General features: G+C 39.7%; 1 protein-coding gene across 5 annotated transcripts; it reads left to right on the forward strand.

Annotated features, from left to right (window-relative positions):
* Positions 1 to 1,006: 1,006 nt before the first annotated feature.
* Positions 1,007 to 20,299, forward strand: LBR (lamin B receptor). Of its 5 annotated transcripts, XM_032681837.1 has the most exons (15): positions 1,529 to 1,744; positions 2,633 to 2,747; positions 5,325 to 5,506; positions 7,069 to 7,260; positions 8,957 to 9,040; positions 9,674 to 9,848; positions 10,440 to 10,633; positions 11,344 to 11,398; positions 12,913 to 13,107; positions 14,386 to 14,489; positions 14,886 to 15,011; positions 15,110 to 15,278; positions 16,497 to 16,577; positions 16,675 to 16,797; positions 17,829 to 20,299. In XM_032681837.1, the coding sequence occupies exons 2-15, from the start codon at positions 2,744 to 2,746 to the stop codon at positions 17,987 to 17,989; spliced, it is 1,845 nt and encodes a 614-aa protein (XP_032537728.1). In that variant the 5' UTR covers positions 1,529 to 1,744; positions 2,633 to 2,743; the 3' UTR covers positions 17,990 to 20,299. The 5 variants fall into 5 exon arrangements, with proteins under 5 accessions (XP_032537730.1, XP_032537728.1, XP_032537729.1 ...); XM_032681839.1 differs by lacking the exons at positions 1,529 to 1,744; positions 2,633 to 2,747 and adding an exon at positions 1,007 to 1,073 and having other exon boundaries at positions 5,326 to 5,506; XM_032681838.1 differs by lacking the exon at positions 1,529 to 1,744 and having other exon boundaries at positions 1,890 to 2,747.
* The last annotated feature ends 658 nt before the right edge of the window (positions 20,300 to 20,957 follow it).

Here is a 20,957-nt window from a genome sequence, read left to right on the forward strand (position 1 = left end):
AATGGCCTTTCTGAGAAAGTTGCCTCAAAAGGACAAGGGTAACCACACGCTGCTGCTTTTTAGCCCTTTTTTATTTCTCTTTCGGAGGGAGAGGGGCTGGTTTTACTGCATTTTTACCATATTTTGGGTTTGTTGGGTGCTGCAGGTGCAGGGCAGCAGTGAGCACAGTCTGTTCTTCGGTCAGTGTGGGAGCATTCGCGGTCTCGCCACCTCAAAAGCCGCCTCCGCTTCCCCTCCCCCCCCCCCCCTTTTCTTCTTTTGGAGAGATTGGGGATATTTTTAGTGTCTTTTTACCTCATTTTTACCACATTCTGCCTTTGTTTAGTGCTGGAAGTGCGGTGCTGGATGTAGCACAGCCTGTTGTCCGGTCAGTGTAGGAACACCGGCGGTCTCGCCGCCTCCGCTTCCCCCCCCCCCTTTTTTATTTTTCTTTTTGAGAGAGAGAAGTACGTTTACTGCCTGTTTACTACATTTTGGCGTTGTTGAATGCTGCAGGTGTAGGGCTGCAGGGACCACAGGCTGATCTTCGGCCAGTGCAGGAGCACTCGCGGTGCCGGAGGCGGCTCTTGAGGCGGTGAGACCGCGAGTGCTCCGTAAACAAAACGGGGGTTTTGTTTACCACCCTGCGGCAGGGCCTGTGTGGCGCAGGCGGCTTGAGCCTGCCCCCACCGACACGACAACGACAGCGACCTTCCCTCCCGGCCATCCTCCCCCGGCCGCCGGGTGTGGAGGCGGGAGGGGTGGGGAAGTCGCTCCACTCCCCCCTCGCCACCCTCACGATGGGGCGGGGCCGTGCGCGCGCCACACGGCGGCGGGGGGGCCGGACCGCGCCATCGTGCGGACGGCCAATGGCGTGCGGCCACCCCGCGATTCAAACGGCGCCTCGCGGCCAATGGGCGCGGTTGGCGGGCGGGCGAGGGGGCGGGGCCGTGCGCGCGGCCGTAACCGTCGCTCGGCGGGGCGGTTGTTCCCTCAGCGCAGCGCGGCGCGCGCTCGGGCCCCGCTCCCGCCGCTCCGCGGATCCGCCTCCGGCCCGGCCCGGCCCGGCCCGGCCCCGCGCGGGCGGGCTCCAGGTAACGGGGATGGCGCCGCGCGCGGGCCGGGATAACCCCCCCCCCACCACCACCTTCCCAAACCCCTCCCCACGGCTTTCCCTCCGCGGCCTTCCCCGTGGCGAGGAAGCGCTCCCGCCGATCGCCGCCGCGGCCGCGCTCGGGCCTCTCTCGCGGCGGGCGGCGGAGCGGCGCGGGCCGCTAGTTCGGGCGCCGGGGTTGGAGGGGCCGGGCGCCCCCGCTTTGTTCGCCGCCGCCGCGCCGGGCCCTGCGTCGGGATAGGCCGCCGAGGGGCGGCGCGGCCCCTCCCTTCCCCCGCGGCGGAGGCCCCGCGCCAGGCCCGGGCCGGGAGCGCGGGCGGGGCGGGGCCGGGGGGCTGGGCCTTACCCGGCACGTGGGTCCCTTCCTGTCAACAGCGCCCCGCCACCGCTACCGCCGCCCGGGCCCTGCGCGGGGAGTGAGAGTTTCTGCCGCGTCCCCGCCACTCGCCGTGCTTCCGCTGGAGAGCCTCTTTAAAGGGGAAATCCCTCGTTTCCCAGCCCCGGGGTCGATGGGTTGTTAGTTTTGCTTTGAGGCTGATGTGTGCTTGTTTGTAGTGGTGGCGCTGATTTGACTTGGACAGGGGTAGGTCCCTCCACCGTCTGGAGGTGAAGAGATGGAAATGTGGAGAGTGTAGTGGTGATGCTGAAAAGGTCCTGCACAGCTCAGTCTCTGGTGAATCCAGTAGCAACTTTCCGTGTAGGCTGTCTTGTTATCCTCGACTGTCAGTGTTCTCTTCTCCTGCATTTCTTCTTGCATTCAAATGGCTTCTTCCTCTGATATAGAGAACACTATCTAGCGGTGGTGAGGTCTCAGAAGTGCTAAGTGGAACCACTTAATATGTGTGAACTTTGATCTTCGAAGAGGGAAAGCTTGTTTAGTGTTTATTTATGTACTCTTAAAACTGGGTACCCAACCTCTGATGATGGGGTATGATCTTTCAGTGGCTGCAAGCTGGCAGTCTTATTTTCTCCACAGTGAAATATCATTCCACATCTCTAGTGAGAGAGCTATTAAGAGAGACCAGAAATGGATTCATGGGATAATGTGTTTCTCAGCCATGTTTCTCTTTACTTATTTCATTCTTGGTTGAGTCAGCAGTAACTTTTCTTCTTGGCTAACTTTTAACCTCCAGGGAGTTTTGTGTTAATTATCTTGCTTGGTACAGGATACAAAATCTTTTTTTTCCTTTCCCTTTGAGTCTGGGTTTCTAAAGGAAAATAATAATGGTGCAGAAAACACAAATTTCATCTCATAAATAACTGTAGTTGCAATCTGATGTCTGTACAGCACAGGGTTCATCATATGAAATAATCTTCCTTGGATACATAATTTGAAGCCCTGTGAATTGAAAGTCTTGTGTAGGACTACTGTAAACATTAGGCTGATGCCAGCTGATACCCTGAAGATGATGAGCAGGGGTGTGTGTAGAGCTTGAAAGAGCAGTGAATTCAAAATGTAATGTCTTAGGTGTGTTTTTTTTAAAGACTTTCCGTCTTAACTTTTTTTGATGTCAGTAATCAAGTCTGTTATCTGAACAGATGAAGGCTGCCTTTAAACGGTGTAGCTTTTAGAAGTGGGATAGAAGGAATGAGGATTGTAAACCCCCTTCACAGGAGGAGCTGGGGTGCAGAACAAGGTGGTTACTTTTGATGGGCTAAGAAGTTAAATTTACTTCTTTTAGTGTTTAATGTTTGAGCTTATCATTAAGCTTTAATATTTAAGGAAAAGAATTGGAAAATGATTTCCCATTAATAAGATTGTCCATTACTTTTGAGTCAGAGGATAATATTTGCACTTGCTTAAAGTTATTTATTAATCAGGATATCAGTGATATCTACATCGGTGTGAATTACATAACATTGATTTAGTTACAGGTCTTCCAACCACATTTTTCAACTTCTTAAAACTAACCAGCTCCTTTTTAGAACCGAGTTGGAGGAGGGGAAGGTCTTCCTGCCTTTCACAAGAATTAAATCATCAGGTTACCTCTTCTTTGGGCTGTTTTTATGTTGGCATACAAAACTGTTGGATTTTGAAGTCTAGCAGAGAATTGCATTTCATTATCCCTATGAAATGATATCTAAATTTTGAAGTGGTTGTTAAAAATCGTAAAAATCAGCGTGCGTGTCCTTAATAACAACTTTTGAAAAAATGTTTCCCTTTTGCAAAAAGGACTTACCCTCCAAAGGCTCTGTATTTCACACCTGTGTCTGAAGATCTGCCAGCTTTGTCCTGGTCAGGCTCTAAATTTTCAGATGATGGCTGAGGTGCTCCAGGTCAAGAGAAGAAACCGTTGGCTGGAGTGTAGGAGGTACAACAGCAGAGAGGAAATGAAGTCATGTGTGAGGTTATGACATCTAGTGAAAGCTGGAGGACCGGTATTTAGACTATTTATGGAAGAGAAGGAAGAAGCTGTAATTGTGGGAGGCTGGGGAAAGAGCAGTATAGACATGGATCTGCTGAAGAACTGTCTTTTGGGTGAGAAAACTGGCCAAGGAGACGTTATGGGGATTGAGATCAGGCTTGAGCCCAGAGGTGGCAAAGAGGGACTGGACCTGCTTGGGTGAACAAGGACAGAAAAGACAGGAAATCCTGAAAGAATGGGGGGATAAGGAGAGAATGAAGAATTTGAAATGAAAATATGGAAGTTGTATTTCATGGAGTCATCAGAAACAGGGCTGTGTATTTGAGTGGGTTAAACTGATTGGGATAAAACAGTCAGAGGAGTGGGAATTCAGAAAGAATAAGACATTAATAGGAAACTGTGACAAGAAACACTAGTTAGAAGGCAGAGGAGCTGGAAGAGCTCCTACAAGCATAGACTAGAACTCTGATAATTTTTCCAACTGGCAAGTGTCAGTGAAATCAAATTATAAAACTTACTCTTTTTTCTCCTGCAAATGTTTTACAGCAGAGGAGGTGGCCAGATGTTTCTGTTCTGAAGCAGTTAGGAATATTAGTGGTAAAATCCATATGAGGGAGTTTTGCTGAGTTTTTTGTTTCTTTGACTTGGAGAGCTACACAGGTGTAAAAACTTAGCAGCAGCAGCTTTGGAAAATGCCAGAATGAATGCTGATTAAAAAACCTCACTGAGCCCCATCCTCCAAAAATCCAGTCTAACTTTTCCTTGCAGGTTAGTTAATGTGTAATGAATGAGTATGTAGTTAAATACTTGATTTCACCTCAGTTTGTGTGGCTTCACATCTTATTTATAGCAAACAAGTTAAAATGTCCCTCTCCCCCCATCCATTCTAAGTTCCTGTATTTGCTGTACAGATGGTGCTAATACATACATTGGTATATATTTTACCTTAGACTTTTAAGGTAGCCTCACTTGATATGTGAGACCTGAGACTAGGAAATTCAGGTTAAAAGTATGTTCTGCTTTGGATATTTATTTTCAGAAGGCAATGACACAATACAAAGCATTTTACAAACAGTTATATGGGACTTTATATTTAAAAACAATTTTCTGTAAATTGTAGTTGTGGGTTTTTTTCCAGCACTTGGTGTGGTGAACCAAGGGTAGTAGTCACTTGCACCATGTTTTGCTAATATCAAGTAAAAACCTTATGGTGCTGAAAGGGGGATAGAATTTAGTTTTTCAGGTTATGGTGTGATTGCTCTGATACCGTACTTTGTTTTCCTGTGGGCCCCTGCAAAAGACAGTACAAGCCTTGTGCTAAATAGGTGGAAAAGAGAAAATAACTCTGCCCAGACAGGAGCCTAAATTCTGAAGCTTCCTAACTTTCGAATGTTTGGCATAATAAATTGAAAAAAAAATGTAATGTGACAAAAAATGTAAGTGTTGAAGAGTTTGGGAATGTTTGATATTTAGAAATCATCACATCTGTAATATCAGTATAACCACAGGGAAAATGGCTTAGAGGACTCTTAAATACCATCTAATTTGCATTTCCCCCTCTAGGTAAGATGAGCTGCATTATGTAATTTTGGTCAACTATGTGCTCTGCCTGGTGATGGAGGTTGTATATCATAGTTGAGTACTGGTCTAATACATATGAACAGTTTCCCAGAATATGTATCTTCAGCCTTCACTCTATTTGGAAAATAGATAATTGCTGTTTTCTTGTCGCATAACTTTTTCTCTGTTTAAAGTGGAGAGCTGTTTAAAGTTTCCCCTTTCCAGCCTAAATGATACAGAAAGAGAGTAGGGGAAAATTAAACCTAATGTTTAGCTGTCACGTGCCCTGACTGATTTATTTTCCAGGGATTGTTTTTGGAAAATGCCCAGCCGGAGGTATGCTGATGGCGAGGTGGTGATGGGCCGTTGGCCAGGAAGTGTCCTGTACTATGAAGTACAAGTGACCAGTTATGATGATGTTGCTCATCTTTATACTGTCAAGTACAAAGATGGAACTGAACTTGCACTGAAAGAAAGTGATATAAGGGTGAGTACACGTGTGTGTGTGTAAGTATCACTGCTTCTAGTGGAAGATTACACCAACTTTGTGATGTAGCTAAAAGTACAACTCAGGATTTGAAAGTCATTTTACAAGTTTTTATTAACTGTTTCTTCAAGGAATTGATGTTAAATATTAGCTTTTTCCTATGGGACCTCTCAGGTAGTTAAGTTCTGAAACCCCATCTTTAAAGAAGAGTGATTGTTTGCTTTGTGTTGAAAAAAAAAACAGTGATGTGTTTGGGGAAAAACAAGAGTGATCGTTTGGGAACTCTATAACATGATTCTTCATGAAAAATCAGTTTGGGGTGCCTTATAAAGGCAGTAATCAGAGGGCTGATGCTAATTTGATGGTTTTCCACCTTTAAAGAAGAAAATTTGAAAACAAATGGAAACCTGTAGTTAAGGATCACTGCAAATATAAATAGTGTGTGCCCTTTAAGCACATACTTAAAGCATCTGCAAATAGCTTGTCCTGCTTTAGGTCCTCAAAGGCTCCTTAAGGTATTTTGCTACATTTGTGACATTTAGAAACTCTTGAGAAAGGTTCATGGCATATGCATGTGAACACATTCCTTCCTTTTTATAAATCTTTATTATTTCATTTTTATTACTAATAAAGGCCTTTAACACTCCATATTTCAGTTTTCACTTCAGCTTAAAATGTGATAATGCATGAGAAAAAAACAACCCTGTTTGAATGTTCACTGTAGTTGATTTTTGAGGCCTGTTCTGAAACCTGCATAAGTTCAAAGCTGACTTATGTGTCTTTATGTGAACTGTAGTTTCGCTTCTTGGTGGCAGTGTGCATGCCCAGTAACTGGCCTTTTACTTTGGAACCAAAATGTTTCTGCCTTGGAGTAATCACTGCTTCAGGACTGTGTAACCTGTTGTTACTTTCTGCTTGCAGGTTAGCAAACTCAAGCTGAGGAAAAGCCGTGAAACATTGTTGTCATGAAACATTTGTGCATTATAAAAGTTGCATTCTGGAAATGTTACATGGGAAGCCGAGAAATCAAACAATACTTTTGTGGAAAACCGTTTATGAAATTAGTTATCACATCTAATTAAATGAATTAGCTGACTTGGATTTTTTTAGTGTTGATTTGATCTGTGTTGCCTTAAACAGATGATGACATCTTGCTGTGTCAAATGCATTAATAAAGCTGAGTAATGGAAATGTGGAAATGAGAGCAGTCTCTTGGGGCTTAAGAGACAACTATCAATTCCCTTCCTTATGCAAAGGATTGAGGGGCCCAAGGGCTTGGTGCTCACGTTGGTAGTTTACATCCATATCCTGATTTCTGTAGTTCTGATAGGGATTGTCAGAAGCAGTTGGACCTGGGACAGGATTGTTTGGGAATTACCAGCAAAATGAGTATGCTGCAGTTGCTCTTTTTTAGCAGGCTTTGTACAGCATCAGTAAAGGAAATTAGAGACAAATCCACAGAGCTGAGTGCCAGGGTCCTTGTTACAAAAAACCCACCTTGTTTCTAACATTGTTCTTTGGAACATAGATAAGATTTTGCTTTCTTCCCCGCTTTCCTTTAGTCTCAGTCGTCATTCAAGCACAGGAAGAGCCAGTCTTCTTCAAGCTCTCCCTCCAGAAGAAGCACCAGCAGATCACGATCCAGGTCTCCTGGTCGGCCGGGGAGAGGGAGACGTCGTTCTACTTCCCAAAGCAGAGAACATAAAGATGACAAAAAGAAAACCATTCAGGAAACCAGCTTAGCTCTACCAGCGGTATTCATTTTGTTTGTTCTTTGTGTAGGGGGTTGCTGGATTTTTTTCTAAACTCAAATTTTTGCTATTTGTGAGAGTTTGGTTTCGTATGTACTGGGTTTATCATTGTAAAGGCCAGCTGTAGGTGATGTTCCTTGAACAACATAATTAGCTGCAAAACTGTATCTGAGAACTACCTTTTTTTTTGTCTTTGAAAATAGGGTTTCTGGCTTTAAGAGTTTGAGGAAATTCTTGAAATGTAAACTTAGGTTATCAAGTTCCGTTTGAATTTGCTGTGAAGTTCTCAGGATCCAAACACACACAAATTCTTTTTATCTTTTGATATTAAATCATCGTTAGTCATGTGCTTCTACTTGTGAAATGAGGCAAAGGAAGTTAGCCTATTTTTTAGAGGTTTTGATCAATACATAGCAGGGAGGTATTAGAATTTTAAATAAAATGAGTTCTATTATCATATACAGTTCATTTACAATAGTAATGAAAAATGTGCAGCTTCTGTGTGAGAACTGTTGTAGAATTCAAGTGTGGAATATTTAAATATGGCCCTACTGATTGATACTATTGCAGAACTGTTTTCATTATGAAAATGTCCTGTAAGGATTTCAAAGTTTATCAAATATCTGATGTTTAACTGAAATTTATTGTGTTTGTTCTTGACATTTTTGTGAAAATTCAGAATGAGTGTTAGAAATGGTTCTGGTGATCTATAAGTGAAGAATAGTAGAGGTGATGTTTCTCTATTAAGAAACCATCAGCATTTCTTCTGCCTCTTGTGCCCTTGAGATAGCTTCTCACTTGTCCAAGACACAGTCCCTTGAACTGGAAATCTCTTCTGCTGACCTATTAAAAACAGAGAGGTGTTAGTTGGGTTTCAGCTAAACTAAACCAGATCAATCTAAACTAAACAGATAGGTTCAGTATATTGCTACTATTGAAAGCACTCTTTGGCACAGAAATTGCTGTGGTTTTTGATTTGCAGTGAAGTGCTTTGAGCTGTATGACCCAGTGCATGGCCTGTGGACCATATGCTCATTTTAAGTAGTTTGTAGCCAGCAGCTACACTTTGTTTTTTGTACTTCTTGTACCTTTTAGGACAAAAAGGTTAAAAAATATCATTTGTTTTTTTCTCATGGCTTCTAATTAAGGAGTAGGATGGATCTATTGGTTGCTGTACAACTGGGATGACCTGGTTCTTTTCAGCTGAGCTTGGGGTGAAATGAAACAGAACACGAGTTGTGTCTTCCCAGAGTTGTGTAAGCTAGGCTCATTAAAAGAATTTTTGTAAGACAATTTATTTCTTCAAAGATATTTAATGGAAAACCAACTCTCAGTCCTGCAGAGCAGTGCCATATATAGGACACTGAAGTTTTCTCTGCTTGCCACTAGCATTATTGAATAGACATGTATTTTGTATTTGGCAGTTCCTAGTGATGAGTTAAAGTAACTTGGAAGCTGTATTCTCTCTTAATTTCGCAGTTTATTAAAAAAAGAAAATAACCTTTTCCTCTTCCTGTTTGTGAACTGAAACTGTCTGTACTTTGGATATTGAACCCACTTGTTTTCCTGTGGAGAAAACCAGAGCAGTTGCAGTTGACAAAAAAAAACTAGACAGTGTTCTTAATTATTCATTATACACTCACACTTAATGCAGCTTTTATTTTCAGAAAGCTAAAACTATATTTCTTCTTTGAACCAGAAGCCGAGTGAGAATAACACCAAAAGGTACAACGGTGAACCTGAAAATACGGAAAAAAATGACACATCCTGCATAATCTTGGAGGTATGAACGTTGTATTTGCTTGTAGTTTTATGTTGCGTTCAAACTTAGCTATCTCAGAAATTCATAGACAAAGGCACTACAATAATCAAGCAGAAATAGAGTGCAATATAAAACTTTGAGGTCCAGCAAATTTACTGTCCAGCAAGCTAATTTCAGGGGAGAGGGAGATGAAGTTGGGAAGGGAAAAGTACTAGAGCTGCATAACATTCTTTTTTCTTGGTTTGTTTTCTTTTTTCCATTGAACCATCTCTGGTAACTTATGTTCATTCTGATGCTTTTACAGTGTGAATATTTGACTGTGGAAAGTGTTTTAAATTTAACCGAATCAGCTCTTTAGTCCCAATTGTTAGTTAATGCACAGGGTTATTGCAGAAGGGAAAGGAGGAGGGTGGGAATGCATGATCTGTACTGGAACTGCTGCTGATATGTGAATCACAGCATAGGTGTCACAATGACTCTGGTTTTAGCAGTCCCTTCATGTGAATGCATAAACTTCAGTACTGTAAAGAAGTAGAATACATTGTACATTGGTGTTTTATAGTGAATAAGGTCTTCTGAAATATAAAATACTGGAGTAAAATAAGGTAAAATCACTGGGAATCATTTTAGTAACTTATTTTTATTGGTTAACAGCAAAAGTTAAAACCAGACCTGGAAGTAAAGCATTTTGAACAGTACAGCCTGCGCTCAAGGAAAGATGAAAAGAAGAAAGAAGAGATATATTCAGAGAAAAAGATTTTTACGGCATTAAAACCAATTGAGAAAGCACCGTCAAAAACAAAGGAGCTGGAGTTTGGGGGAAGAATTGGTGTGTGTGCAAACTGTCTTTTAATATTTGAAAATTAGTACTGCTTTGTGGGTTTTTTTACTTACTGACCATACTGTCATGTCGAGAACGGTTTTTCCAGTTGCTGGACCCTGGTTTGCAGAATTCAGAGTGGTGTGATAGTGCCTCACTTGATATGATGGCAAAGAACCATTATTACATTGGTTCTCATGTGAAATACAGTGAAGATCTTGTGCCATCTCTTGCACAGTGAGGTCTAAATATTTCTAAATTAGATTTAAGAAGTTAACTAGCAAAGGTTTTACATTTTTGAAACTTAGGTGCTTTGAACTTGACAGTAAAGTATTCTTTATACAGTTTTTTGACCAGTTTTAAGGGGATGCAGTGTGTGATCCTTCAGTAGATGGATGACCTTGCGTGGAAGTGAGAAGAATGTCTCTGTACCATTACGTGACTAGGGATTGCTGCTGTCTTGCTTCAGGAATAGATAGACAACCTTTTCTTTGTTACTAAAGTTAATATCGAGCTTTTTTTTTTTTTTTAGTGGGATTGAAACTGTATTTTTTAACTTTCTATGTTTATCTTCTAATATTCCGTGATGTCTGTTTACAGGGACCTTCATGATGATGTTTCTCCTGCCTGCTACTGTATTGTACTTGCTGTTGATGTGTAAACAAGATGACCCCAGTCTTATGAACTTCCCTCCTCTCCCAGCACTTGAAAGTCTTTGGGAGACGAGGGTGTTTGGTATTTTTCTCCTGTGGTTTTTCCTTCAAGCTCTGTTCTACTTGCTGCCAATTGGAAAGGTAGGCTGTCTGGTAGCAGCTGGGGCTTTATGGGCAACTGATCTGTACATTGGGCTGGAGGGTGGGGTGTGTTCTTAATGCAGCAAATTTAAAAGCAAATAATTAGTTTTCCGTAATCTGGAATATGGCTACTGCAGATTTCTGTAAGCTTAAAAGACCACAGTTTGTCAAGAATTAGTGCATTTCAGAGTCTTTCAGTAGAAGAGGCAGAAAGCATTATATAGGCATTCAGATCAAAGCATGGATAAAACTTGATAGAATTCTAGAAGAATTTCAGGTATCTGACCTTCAAATTCACAAACTGTTTGATACTCAATTTCTTATGGCTATCCGAAGTTTTAGAATATAATCTTCACTTACAGAAAGCTATAAACCATTCTAGCCATATGTATATCAGGCAAATGCTCTTTTGCCTTCTTTTGTGACATTAGGGCTACTAGCAGATTCTGAAGGGACAGTAAAGTAGTTTACAACAATTGGAGCAGCTCTGCTTTCTTGAGGCTGGTTAGGAAGAGATTTATTTTTTTAAAATTTAATTGAAACTGTTAACCTTTTGATATCCAAAGTATGGTTTTTTTAGAACAGTCCTCAGATTTGATTGTGTCCAGCTGGTTACCTTGATTTGAATGTCTTTTTGGCAGAGATGTTTCCTCCCCCACCAGTGCTCTCAGAAAGTACTTTGTTGAACACTAGTATTTTACTCTTCCTAGGTTGTAGAAGGCCTGCCTCTTTCAAATGGAAAGAAACTACAGTACCGGATAAATGGTAAGCATGTTGCAGTTGCTTATTCTAGGATTGATTCCATTATGTGATTTGCAGTGCTCAGCACCACAAAGTACAAATTATGAAAGATACATTCTATGGTCAAAATGTATATGTTATGACAAAAATCTGTCATAATGTAGGGTGAGCCTTTTCTTAGAAGAAGATGGTTAGTAATCATCTAGAACTAACTGCCACAAGAGCGAGACATTGCACTGTACAGGGCACCTGATCTGCATTCAGTTGTGACTGGTGACTCCTGTCATATTCCTTGCTAAAATGAGGAGTTATCTATCAGGAAGTGTTAGTGATGCTCATGTGACAAAGGCTGTTGTTCAGGAGGAGTGATCTGAAGAGGTCTCATCCCATGTGTCTCAGTCGTCTTGGATGTCTCTGATTTACAGACTAATAAGAAGTATGTTGTAATTGATTTAAGATGTTCTTATTCCTGCCTGTCAAAAGAACAGTTCAGAGCCCTTAATTAGAACTGATTTCACTTCTTGTGAATAAGGCAGGTTTCTCATCTAGTTCAAGAGTATGGCTTACCATACTTCAGCAGTCCTGCTTTTTCTGACCTTAATAGGCAAGTGTACTTTGATGCTTTGAATGTACTCCAGACTACCTATTTGATTTAGTCAGTTCAAGGGCATTGTCTGGTAGTAGTGGAATCCAAATGTTAAGTTAAAAAGTTGAGGTTTAACATAATCTCTTAAGATGGACCATTTTAAAGGCACAATACGGCCATAAATCCTGGAAATGAGGAATTACGTCCTGCAGAAATGAGTCGTGTTGAGGTTATCGAGGTTATCTCATACCTTTTGTGGTACATGACCAGTGACAGGCAGTGGGCACAAACTGAAGTACAGGAGGTTCCATCTGAACATCAGGAGGCACTAAACTAGATGAGCTCTGGAGGTCCCTTCTAACCTCAACCACTGTGACCCTGTGAAAGGGTTCACAGAAGGTCCTTACATGAGAGCAGTATAGAATTGCCTACTCATATTAGGGCATCAATCCATTCCACATAGTTTGATACTCTCAAAGGCTACAAAAGTTTTGTGTTCAAGTTTTGAGTTGATAGTTACTTAATAGTTTAGTATGTGCTATCTGTGTCAAGGTATGTATGAAAACTCAAAGATGAAAATATGGTTATCTGAGTTGTCACACTGATAAGATTTTGTAACCTGCTGTTATCAGTTAGTAGTGTCAGTGTCCATTTTTCCACTACAACCTGAAATTAGATCCTGTGTTATAAAAAATGTAGGAGTGCTCAGAGTGTTCCTCCCTCTTGTCCTTTTGAAGAGGAGCACAATAAATTTCAGGGCTTAGAGTCTCTTAGGTAAATTACTGTGCCCCAGAAGTTTGGACTGAGAGCATGGAATGTGTAAGACATTATTGGAATATGAAACAAATCTTGGAAGAAAGGAAAATGCAGAAAGCTTGGACTGGGGAGGTTCTACTAGAGAGGTATTTTTTTTTTTATTTTGACTAATACGTCTTTCTTCTACATCCTTTAGGGTTTTATGCTTTTATTTTCACTGCTGCAGCTATTGGAATTTTATTATACTTTCAGTTTGAACTTCATTATTTGTATGATCACTTCATGCAGTTTGCAGTGTCAGCTGCAGCTTTTTCTTTGGCACTGAGCATTTATCTGTATGTTCGGTCCCTGAAAGCACCCGAGGAAGAACTAGCACCAAGTGGAAATTCTGGTGAGTTATAAAATATTTTGGATAACTGCTTTCTGATTGTCTGCTACAGTTTCATTTTTATGAATTAAAGTGTAGGATTTAGGATTTTGAATATAATGCTTTGACTTTTGATTTCTACAAATGTTAAAGATAATATTAAAAGTTAACTGGCAAATTTTTGTTCTCACTTGGATACTCTAAAATGCTTAAAATTTTAGTTGGATTTTCTATGGAATAATATCTTGGCTGGTCTAGTCCCCTGTGATGAGAGGACAGTTCTTTCCTTTTAGTTTTCAGTATATTTTTGTCTGAGAGGCTTGTGTAGTTTGCTTCATAGTGCACCTGCCTTTTCTTGAAACAGCTGAGAATTGAAAAAACCCCTGAAAAATGTAAATATTTTGTCAGTGGGAAGTCAGATACAGAACTTAAAATTACATTGTGTTTCTAAACTTTTATTTTGCCACATGCTTTTAAATCTATTTAGCTGAATGGAGTTTTCAAAAAAGATTTTAATTCAGTCATGAGACTGCCTTCCTAGAAAGTATCGATTATATGCATGTTTTTGTAGGACAAAGGATAGATTGAGAAGTCTGCTAGCATTGCAACTGCTTTTATAAATGTCCATAGAGTGACTAAGAAGGGGTGTATATGGACAGAACACTTAGTGTATTACAATGAAGTATTCAAAACCCCTTAGTTCTGTTGTCACTGCAGCATGTTATGTGTGTGAAGGGAAATAAATTATCTTTTTTTTCTTCAAAAAGTGCACTTCTAGTCTCTGCAGGTAGCATAGTAGCATTCAGTAAGTGTTCTGCAAAGTGCTTATTTTTTGCAAACTCAGTCCAGGGTATCTTGAAGTCCAGGCATTTTGCTTCTTCATCTCTTTTAATGAACAGGTAATCATAGCTAAAGGAATTTTTTTCTCCCAGAAAAAAGCAATGAAGTAGGAGGGAAAGTAGAATTAATTAATGCCATAAGATCATGTTCATGGAGACTGTGATGTGAGCTTCAGGATGAGGCTGAAAATAAGGAACAAGTGTCAGGGAGAAATAAGCCAATAGTAACTTCTAAAGTGTTTAGTCCTCCTAATAACTAAAATATTTGGGCGTCTTAAAATACAAAGTGTATGGATTTTGCTTTGTATTTTGCATATACTCTTCATTTTTTTTCCAATATAAAGGCTTTTAAAAATTGATAATGAGAGAGCATTAATGGAAAGTAGGATCTTATTTATGGTGCTGAGTGTAGTGGCAGATGAAAGTAACAGTATTGCTAACAGAGGCTGTGTCTTATCCACAGGGTATTTCATTTATGATTTTTTCACTGGACATGAATTAAACCCTCGTATTGGCAATTTTGACCTCAAATACTTCTGTGAGTTGCGTCCAGGATTAATTGGCTGGGTGAGTCAGTAATCCTAGTTATTTTATTTGCTTAAATAGTACACAGAGATCTTGTTTTTTTATGTATAGTTGGTATTAAGGATTTTATATATATTTATAAAGGGGGGGGGGAAGTACTGAAAAACATTTACACGTTGCCAAATTTTTAATGACCATTTTTGTTCACTTTAGGGAAATTTCTAGCTTCTTTGCTTTGTGGGAAATGAAAACCCTTCTTTAAGTATTCGTTATATTGAGGTTATGTGGCTTCAGAAATGTGGTTACTTGCAGACTGTAGCGCTTTTTTTTTTAAACTCAAACATTGTTCAAAAATATCTGTGTTAAAGTGTCCTATAGTCTAATTGAAAAGACCACTTGGAACAAGGAAATTTTTAAATAACATATTTTCTAAACTAGGTTGTTATAAACTTGGCAATGCTCTTGGCTGAGATGAAGATACACAATCTGAGTATGCCATCCCTGTCAATGATACTTGTGAACAGCTTTCAGCTTCTGTATGTGGTGGATGCTCTTTGGAACGAGGTAAATGACAATCTTGTTTAACTGTGTTAGAATTTCTAAGTACAGTGTCAAATGAAGGAGGCTTTTAAAATTCTAAATTCCTTCCTCCTTGCTTTTAGGAAGCCGTTTTGACTACAATGGATATCACCCATGATGGATTTGGATTCATGCTGGCATTTGGAGATTTGGTGTGGGTTCCATTTGTCTACAGTCTGCAGGCCTTCTATTTAGTGGGTCATCCTACTGTGATTTCTTGGCCTGTTGCTGCCGCAATTACTGTTGTGAACTGTAAGTTACAGTAAATGTTATTGTTACAAACTAGTACTGATTTTGTTTCTTTGAGATGTGAGATGGAGCTTTAGCTCAGATGCAGTGATCACATTTTCTGTATTAGAGCTGGTGGAAGCATGTGCCTTGCTACTATTTAATGAATGTATTTATTAAATGAAGGGTAGATGAGACTCTGAACACCTAATTGTTCTGTTGAGAGGCATCTTTAGGTGGATGCTCTCTGGAGTTAAGTGACTTGAAACGTTTTGAATTTGACTTTCAAACCATATCTGTTAATCTGAATGACTGCAAGTGACTCAAAAAAGAAGTCAGTGCTTTGTGGGCTGTGCTTTACTTTTTCCCTAGCTTCAGTGTTTGCATCTCCTTCCCTGATGCCCAAGTTACACACACATGTCAAAGGAAAACATCTTTTTTTCTAGCCAAGTGCTTTGAGAAAGGATCTTGCTTAGAGAAAAGGATCTTACCTCTCCTCTTTAGGCAACCTTAAGTTTGCACCAACATAGCCTTGTAATTTGTCCCTTTTACCTGAATAGTAAACCTAAAAAACCTGCCTGTTTTTTGTAGACATGGCAAAGAATTTAAGCACTTGAAAAAAAGAAAAGGGGTACAACTTAAGATGTGCAATACTGAGAAATACAACAGCATTTTTTCATCTTCAGTTAATGTTTTTTCTTGGGTTTTTACTTTTTTTTCTTTTAAGAACGTCATTATTTGAAATATATTGTGATCATCTTTTCTCAGTACAGCCTTGGTAAAAGCAAATTTAACCTGCTGTGTGAAAATGATGGGGGAAATTAATTTCAAAATCAGATAGTTCATTGTCTGGTTCTTTTATTGCTGTGAACTTGTAAATAGTTGGTCAATTTACAGAGTAGGCACTAGCAAAATACTGGGCTGCTAAACGAACTGTTATTTTACAAAATGCAGCACATCACCTTTATGTGAATTTCACACTCAGTGTTCCATTAATAAACTATGTCAGATACAAATGCAAAAATAGATGTGAAAATAAAGCTTTTCCAAAATCTTATAAAAGTGAGTAAGCTGTAAGAGCAGGTTTCCGATGGCATTTCTATCTTGTTAGAATTCTGTAAACCAGAAAATATCAGTTGCATCTCTGAGGAAAAGGCTGAAGTGATAAGAGTGAGTTCTTTTGTTGAAGCAAAGAAAACTGGAAAGTACTGAAAATGCAAAATAAATCATATTTATTTTCAGGTATTGGGTATTACATATTCCGTAGTGCAAATTCTCAGAAAAATAATTTCCGAAGGAATCCCGCAGATCCCAAATTGGCCAGTAAGTACATTTCTTATTCAGTTGCTATACAATGTGTCTTTGTGGTATTTAAATGTATATTTCAATTGTTGTACTGACTACAATACTCTATTCACAGATCTGAAATTTATACCCACTGCAACTGGAAAAGGGCTTCTTGTCACGGGTTGGTGGGGTTTCGTTCGTCACCCGAATTATCTCGGTGATATCATCATGGCTCTAGCATGGTCCCTACCTTGTGGTAAGTTTCTGAAACTAAAGTGGATTTTATAAAAAATGCTTTTATGTTTTGGCATCTGGCTGGATTTGAAATGTAAAGTGGTAATTATTTGGGATACTAAACCCTATAACCCACTGAATAGCCAATTTCTGTGTCAGTTTAATGCAACACCTATTTTCTCTTTCACCTTACCCTTTCTAGCTTGCTGTACATTTGACATACTATAGATTTTACTTGTCTTTCTAACACTTTATCATTCAATAACGATGGGACTTGCTTCCTGATTAGTTGTTCCTTAAATTTTTTAGACTAGTGGGTGTGCTACAGTGTTTTCAAATGAAGTTCCCCAAAAGTGGGAGTTTGCTTGTGCACCAGGGGCTACCACATATAAGGATGACTGAGCAAAATACATTAAAAAAAAAAAAAGTCATCAGACACAAAGGAGTGAAATTCTGTCTCAGTTTTGGTTAGTGAATACACACTCCTCCTTGCACTGGGGACCTCAGAGCTGGGCACAGCACTCCAGGTGGGACCTCAGGACACCAGAGCAGTGGGGCAGAATCAGCTCCTTAGACCTGCTGGCCACACTTCTCTTGCTGCAGCCCAGAATTTTTGGCTTTCTGGGCTGCAGTCACACGTTTCTGGGTCATTTTCCAGCTTTTTCCACCTACAAGTCAAATACTGTGGTCTGAGCAAAGCTGGACTCACGTCTACAGCAAAAATAGAGAAAACCTTGTGTGGGGCAGTTCAGTGCTGCAGAGGTTTGACTAGAAAAAGTGTGGGTTTGATAAGCTTTGCATGCATTGAGAGTGAAGTTGGTAGATTTTGTGACTTTAAATTTTAAGGATGACTTTTTGTGGATTTGGGGGTCTTTTCCTATCTGCATGTAAACATGTCACACAACTGTCCTCTTGAATGTTTGATGCTTTAAGAATATAAGATGCTTCTGTCTTTAACAAGTGTGTGTCACCACCTTAATACATGTTAATATCTAACATCTCTGGATTTTTTTTTTTCTGTATCTAAATTGAACTTCTCACTTTACTTTACAGGTTTTAACCACATTTTGCCGTATTTCTACGTGATATATTTCATCTGCTTGCTTGTTCATCGAGAAGCTCGTGATGAACATCATTGTAAGCAAAAATATGGCTTGGCATGGGAAAGGTATTGCCAGCGTGTACCATACCGCATATTTCCTTACATCTACTAGAGCACTCCAGATTCCTGATTGGAAAGTTACTTCTAAAGTTAGTTTCCTTGCAGATAAAATATACCTCTTACCTTTGCACTTGGTCATTTGTCATTTAGGCTTTTAAAAAAAAAAAAAAAAAAAAAAAAAAGGCCAAACTTTGGAGTGCGTCAAAGGTATTTACAAGTAAGCTTAAATACATGAGTTATGTGAACTGACTGGCTGTGACTTCAATTCTTAAAATATTGTGAATTTTAAAAACTCTTGGAGCCCTAATTTTTCAAGCTAAATTTTATCTAGAATTCCGAGTTTACATTTTTTTTTTTATTGCGTTTAATTAAGCACTGTGATGTAAAGTATATTATTTTCTTAATACAATAAATGCTGAAATTCCATCCAGTTTATTTTTTGGTGTTACTTGTACCATCTGACTTCAGATGTCCAATTTAGTTGCCTGAATTGGAGGAGCAGCAGGGTCTTTTTTGGTCAGCGAGCTGGCAGCAGAGGATTTGACCCACATGAGGGGCCTGCAGCCCCGGGCCTAGAGCTGGCATAGCTCAACTAGGTGGTTGTTCCCCTCCTGGCTTTTCATTAATGGGATTTTTTTTGGTCAGGGAGGCTCAGGTGACTCCTCCTGCCCTGCACCTGCAGGAGGGACTGAGGGATGTAGAACTGGGAGAAGGGAAGGGGCACAGCTGTCCCCTCCTCCAGTCCCATTCTTGAGGCAGTTTCAGCACAGGCTGAGGGGAGCTCTGAAGCTGCTGCCTGGCAGTGCCCCTGGCCCTGGATGGAAACCATGCTTCTGGCTCAGACTCCTGAAAGTAGATGATACAAACACTTGCTTTGGCTGTGGGCAGAGCTGTGGAAGTGAGCAGTGAACCCTCGTCCTGCCTCTAGCATTGAACAGGGGGTAGCAAAAGTGTGCAGTGAATGCACATTAGGCAGAAAAGGATCAAATGACCACAGTCAGCTTATTCTGATCTTTGTAAATTATGTCTTAATGTACCATAGCGTTTACCAAGTATGTATAATAAAGCCTCCACGTTTTTTCTGTACAGTGTTTGGGTTTGAAAATGCAACAGCTTTTTTAGAAACAGAAGAAATCAGTAACTAAGCCAATTTCCAGTAATTTTTAAAAAAAATGTTCATTGAAAAAAGGTTTTTGTAAATTAATGTTGTAGTTCTTGAAACAATTGAGGTGTTCATTTAAATATTTGTATTGACAGATATGCTATGAAAATATAGGAATTGCTCCTCAATCCAAAGTTGTTGGTTTTTTTTAATTTGGCATTGCTACCTCATATGTAGGTGTTGCCTTTTGTACTGTTGCAGATAGAGAAATAGCTATTTTTTTGCTATTGCTATTTAAAACAACATTTTTTACATGAGCCTGTGGTTAAACTCAACCACTTTCTAATATATTTTTGTATATATTTGACTTTTTGACTAATGTATGTGTTCTGGTCACTAGTTGTGTTCTTTGTCTAACTGGCTGTAAATGAGATGCCCTTCTGGTATTTACTTCAAAAGTAGAATAATTTTACTGAAATACTCTTGCATTAATTAAGTAGCTTCTATTCTATTGTCACAAGTAAGAGCTTTTCGCATACTTCGCACGTGAGGTTTATAGCACAAATTGCCCTAAAAAGCATATTAGAATATTAAATATAGTGCAGGTACCTCTGCACTTGCTTGCAGGATTGTTCCGAATGAATTGGAATGTTATTTATCAATTTTTTTTAAAAATTCTTCTAAAATATTGATGTAATTGAAATCTAGCATGTGATTTCTTTTGAAAATAAAATAACCCTCTATTTTGTACATGGGCATTTTTTAAAGATAATTGTACAATTGAACTGTATATAATGTAGCTTGATTGTTGGTGTTGTAAGGAAAATGTTTTAAGACAAGTACTTTGCTTGCTGGCAGCAAATAGCAGTGCCTGTAACAAGACTCAAAAGAATTTAGTTCTGTGAAGTAGCAGATTAAACTGGGATGCTTTTTTCAATCAGTTCTGAGTGAATTTATGGGAAATAGAGAAATCATTAAATGGCACTGGTTTGCAGGTAGTGTTTTAAAATGTACTGAAGCGAGTGGGGACAGTTCAACTTCTCAGTCTGTAAACTCAGAGATGCTCCTGCTGTCCCAGTTTTATCTGTTGCCATGCAAGTTGTTTAAAATGCCATTTGGAGCCCTTGTCTTTCAGAAATGGATCATGACCAATGACAACTTCAGTTTATTTACATGTTGAATTTTATGTGAATTTGATTTTGAAGTAACTGGTTTTAATACAAACAAGCCTTTGAACTAAAATAAAGGTTTTGCTTAAAATTAAGTAGTGGGTTTTTTTTCCCAGTTGATATTGATGTCTGATAAAAATTGACATTGATTTATCTTATTAAGTACAGGTGCAAGTTTGCTGAAATTCCTTCTGTACTTGTGGTTGTGGGCTGAGTGTTACAATCTCTGTGTTAGAATCAGTGTCTGGTGCTTCTCTTAGCCTGCCTAAGAATTTCAAGGAAAGAAGGTCTCTCCATTTCTCCCTTTTCCTCTCCTCTCTTTTTGCAAAAGCTGACGGATCCACCCTCAGCCTGGGAGCACGATTGTTCCTTGAATCAGCCCTGTCTTCGAACAGCTCCTTTCTCATCTGTCCAGCGAGATGGGCAGAACTGATCCATCACCCCTTTTTGTTCCCCCTTCTGCAACTCAAAAAAAAAAAAAATAATTTCAGCTGTAAAAATACAGAATTAACACTCAATTTGCCTATATTATATTATGTTGTATTTTCCCCCACAGCTTCTATCAGAAGTCAAAACCAAGCAACAATTTAATGTCATTTTGGGATACAGCCTAAGGGTTGGTGCACAGGAATTAAATGTTGTGTTAGTTTGACCTAATGTGAACAAACCTGTAGTGGAAATAAAATCCATAACTAAAGGAACAGGAATGATAGTTTTACTTGCAGGAAGTTACTTACCATAGGTAATAA

Source organism: Chiroxiphia lanceolata, chromosome 3, assembly GCF_009829145.1.
Source record: "Chiroxiphia lanceolata isolate bChiLan1 chromosome 3, bChiLan1.pri, whole genome shotgun sequence".
NCBI lineage: Eukaryota > Metazoa > Chordata > Aves > Passeriformes > Pipridae > Chiroxiphia > Chiroxiphia lanceolata.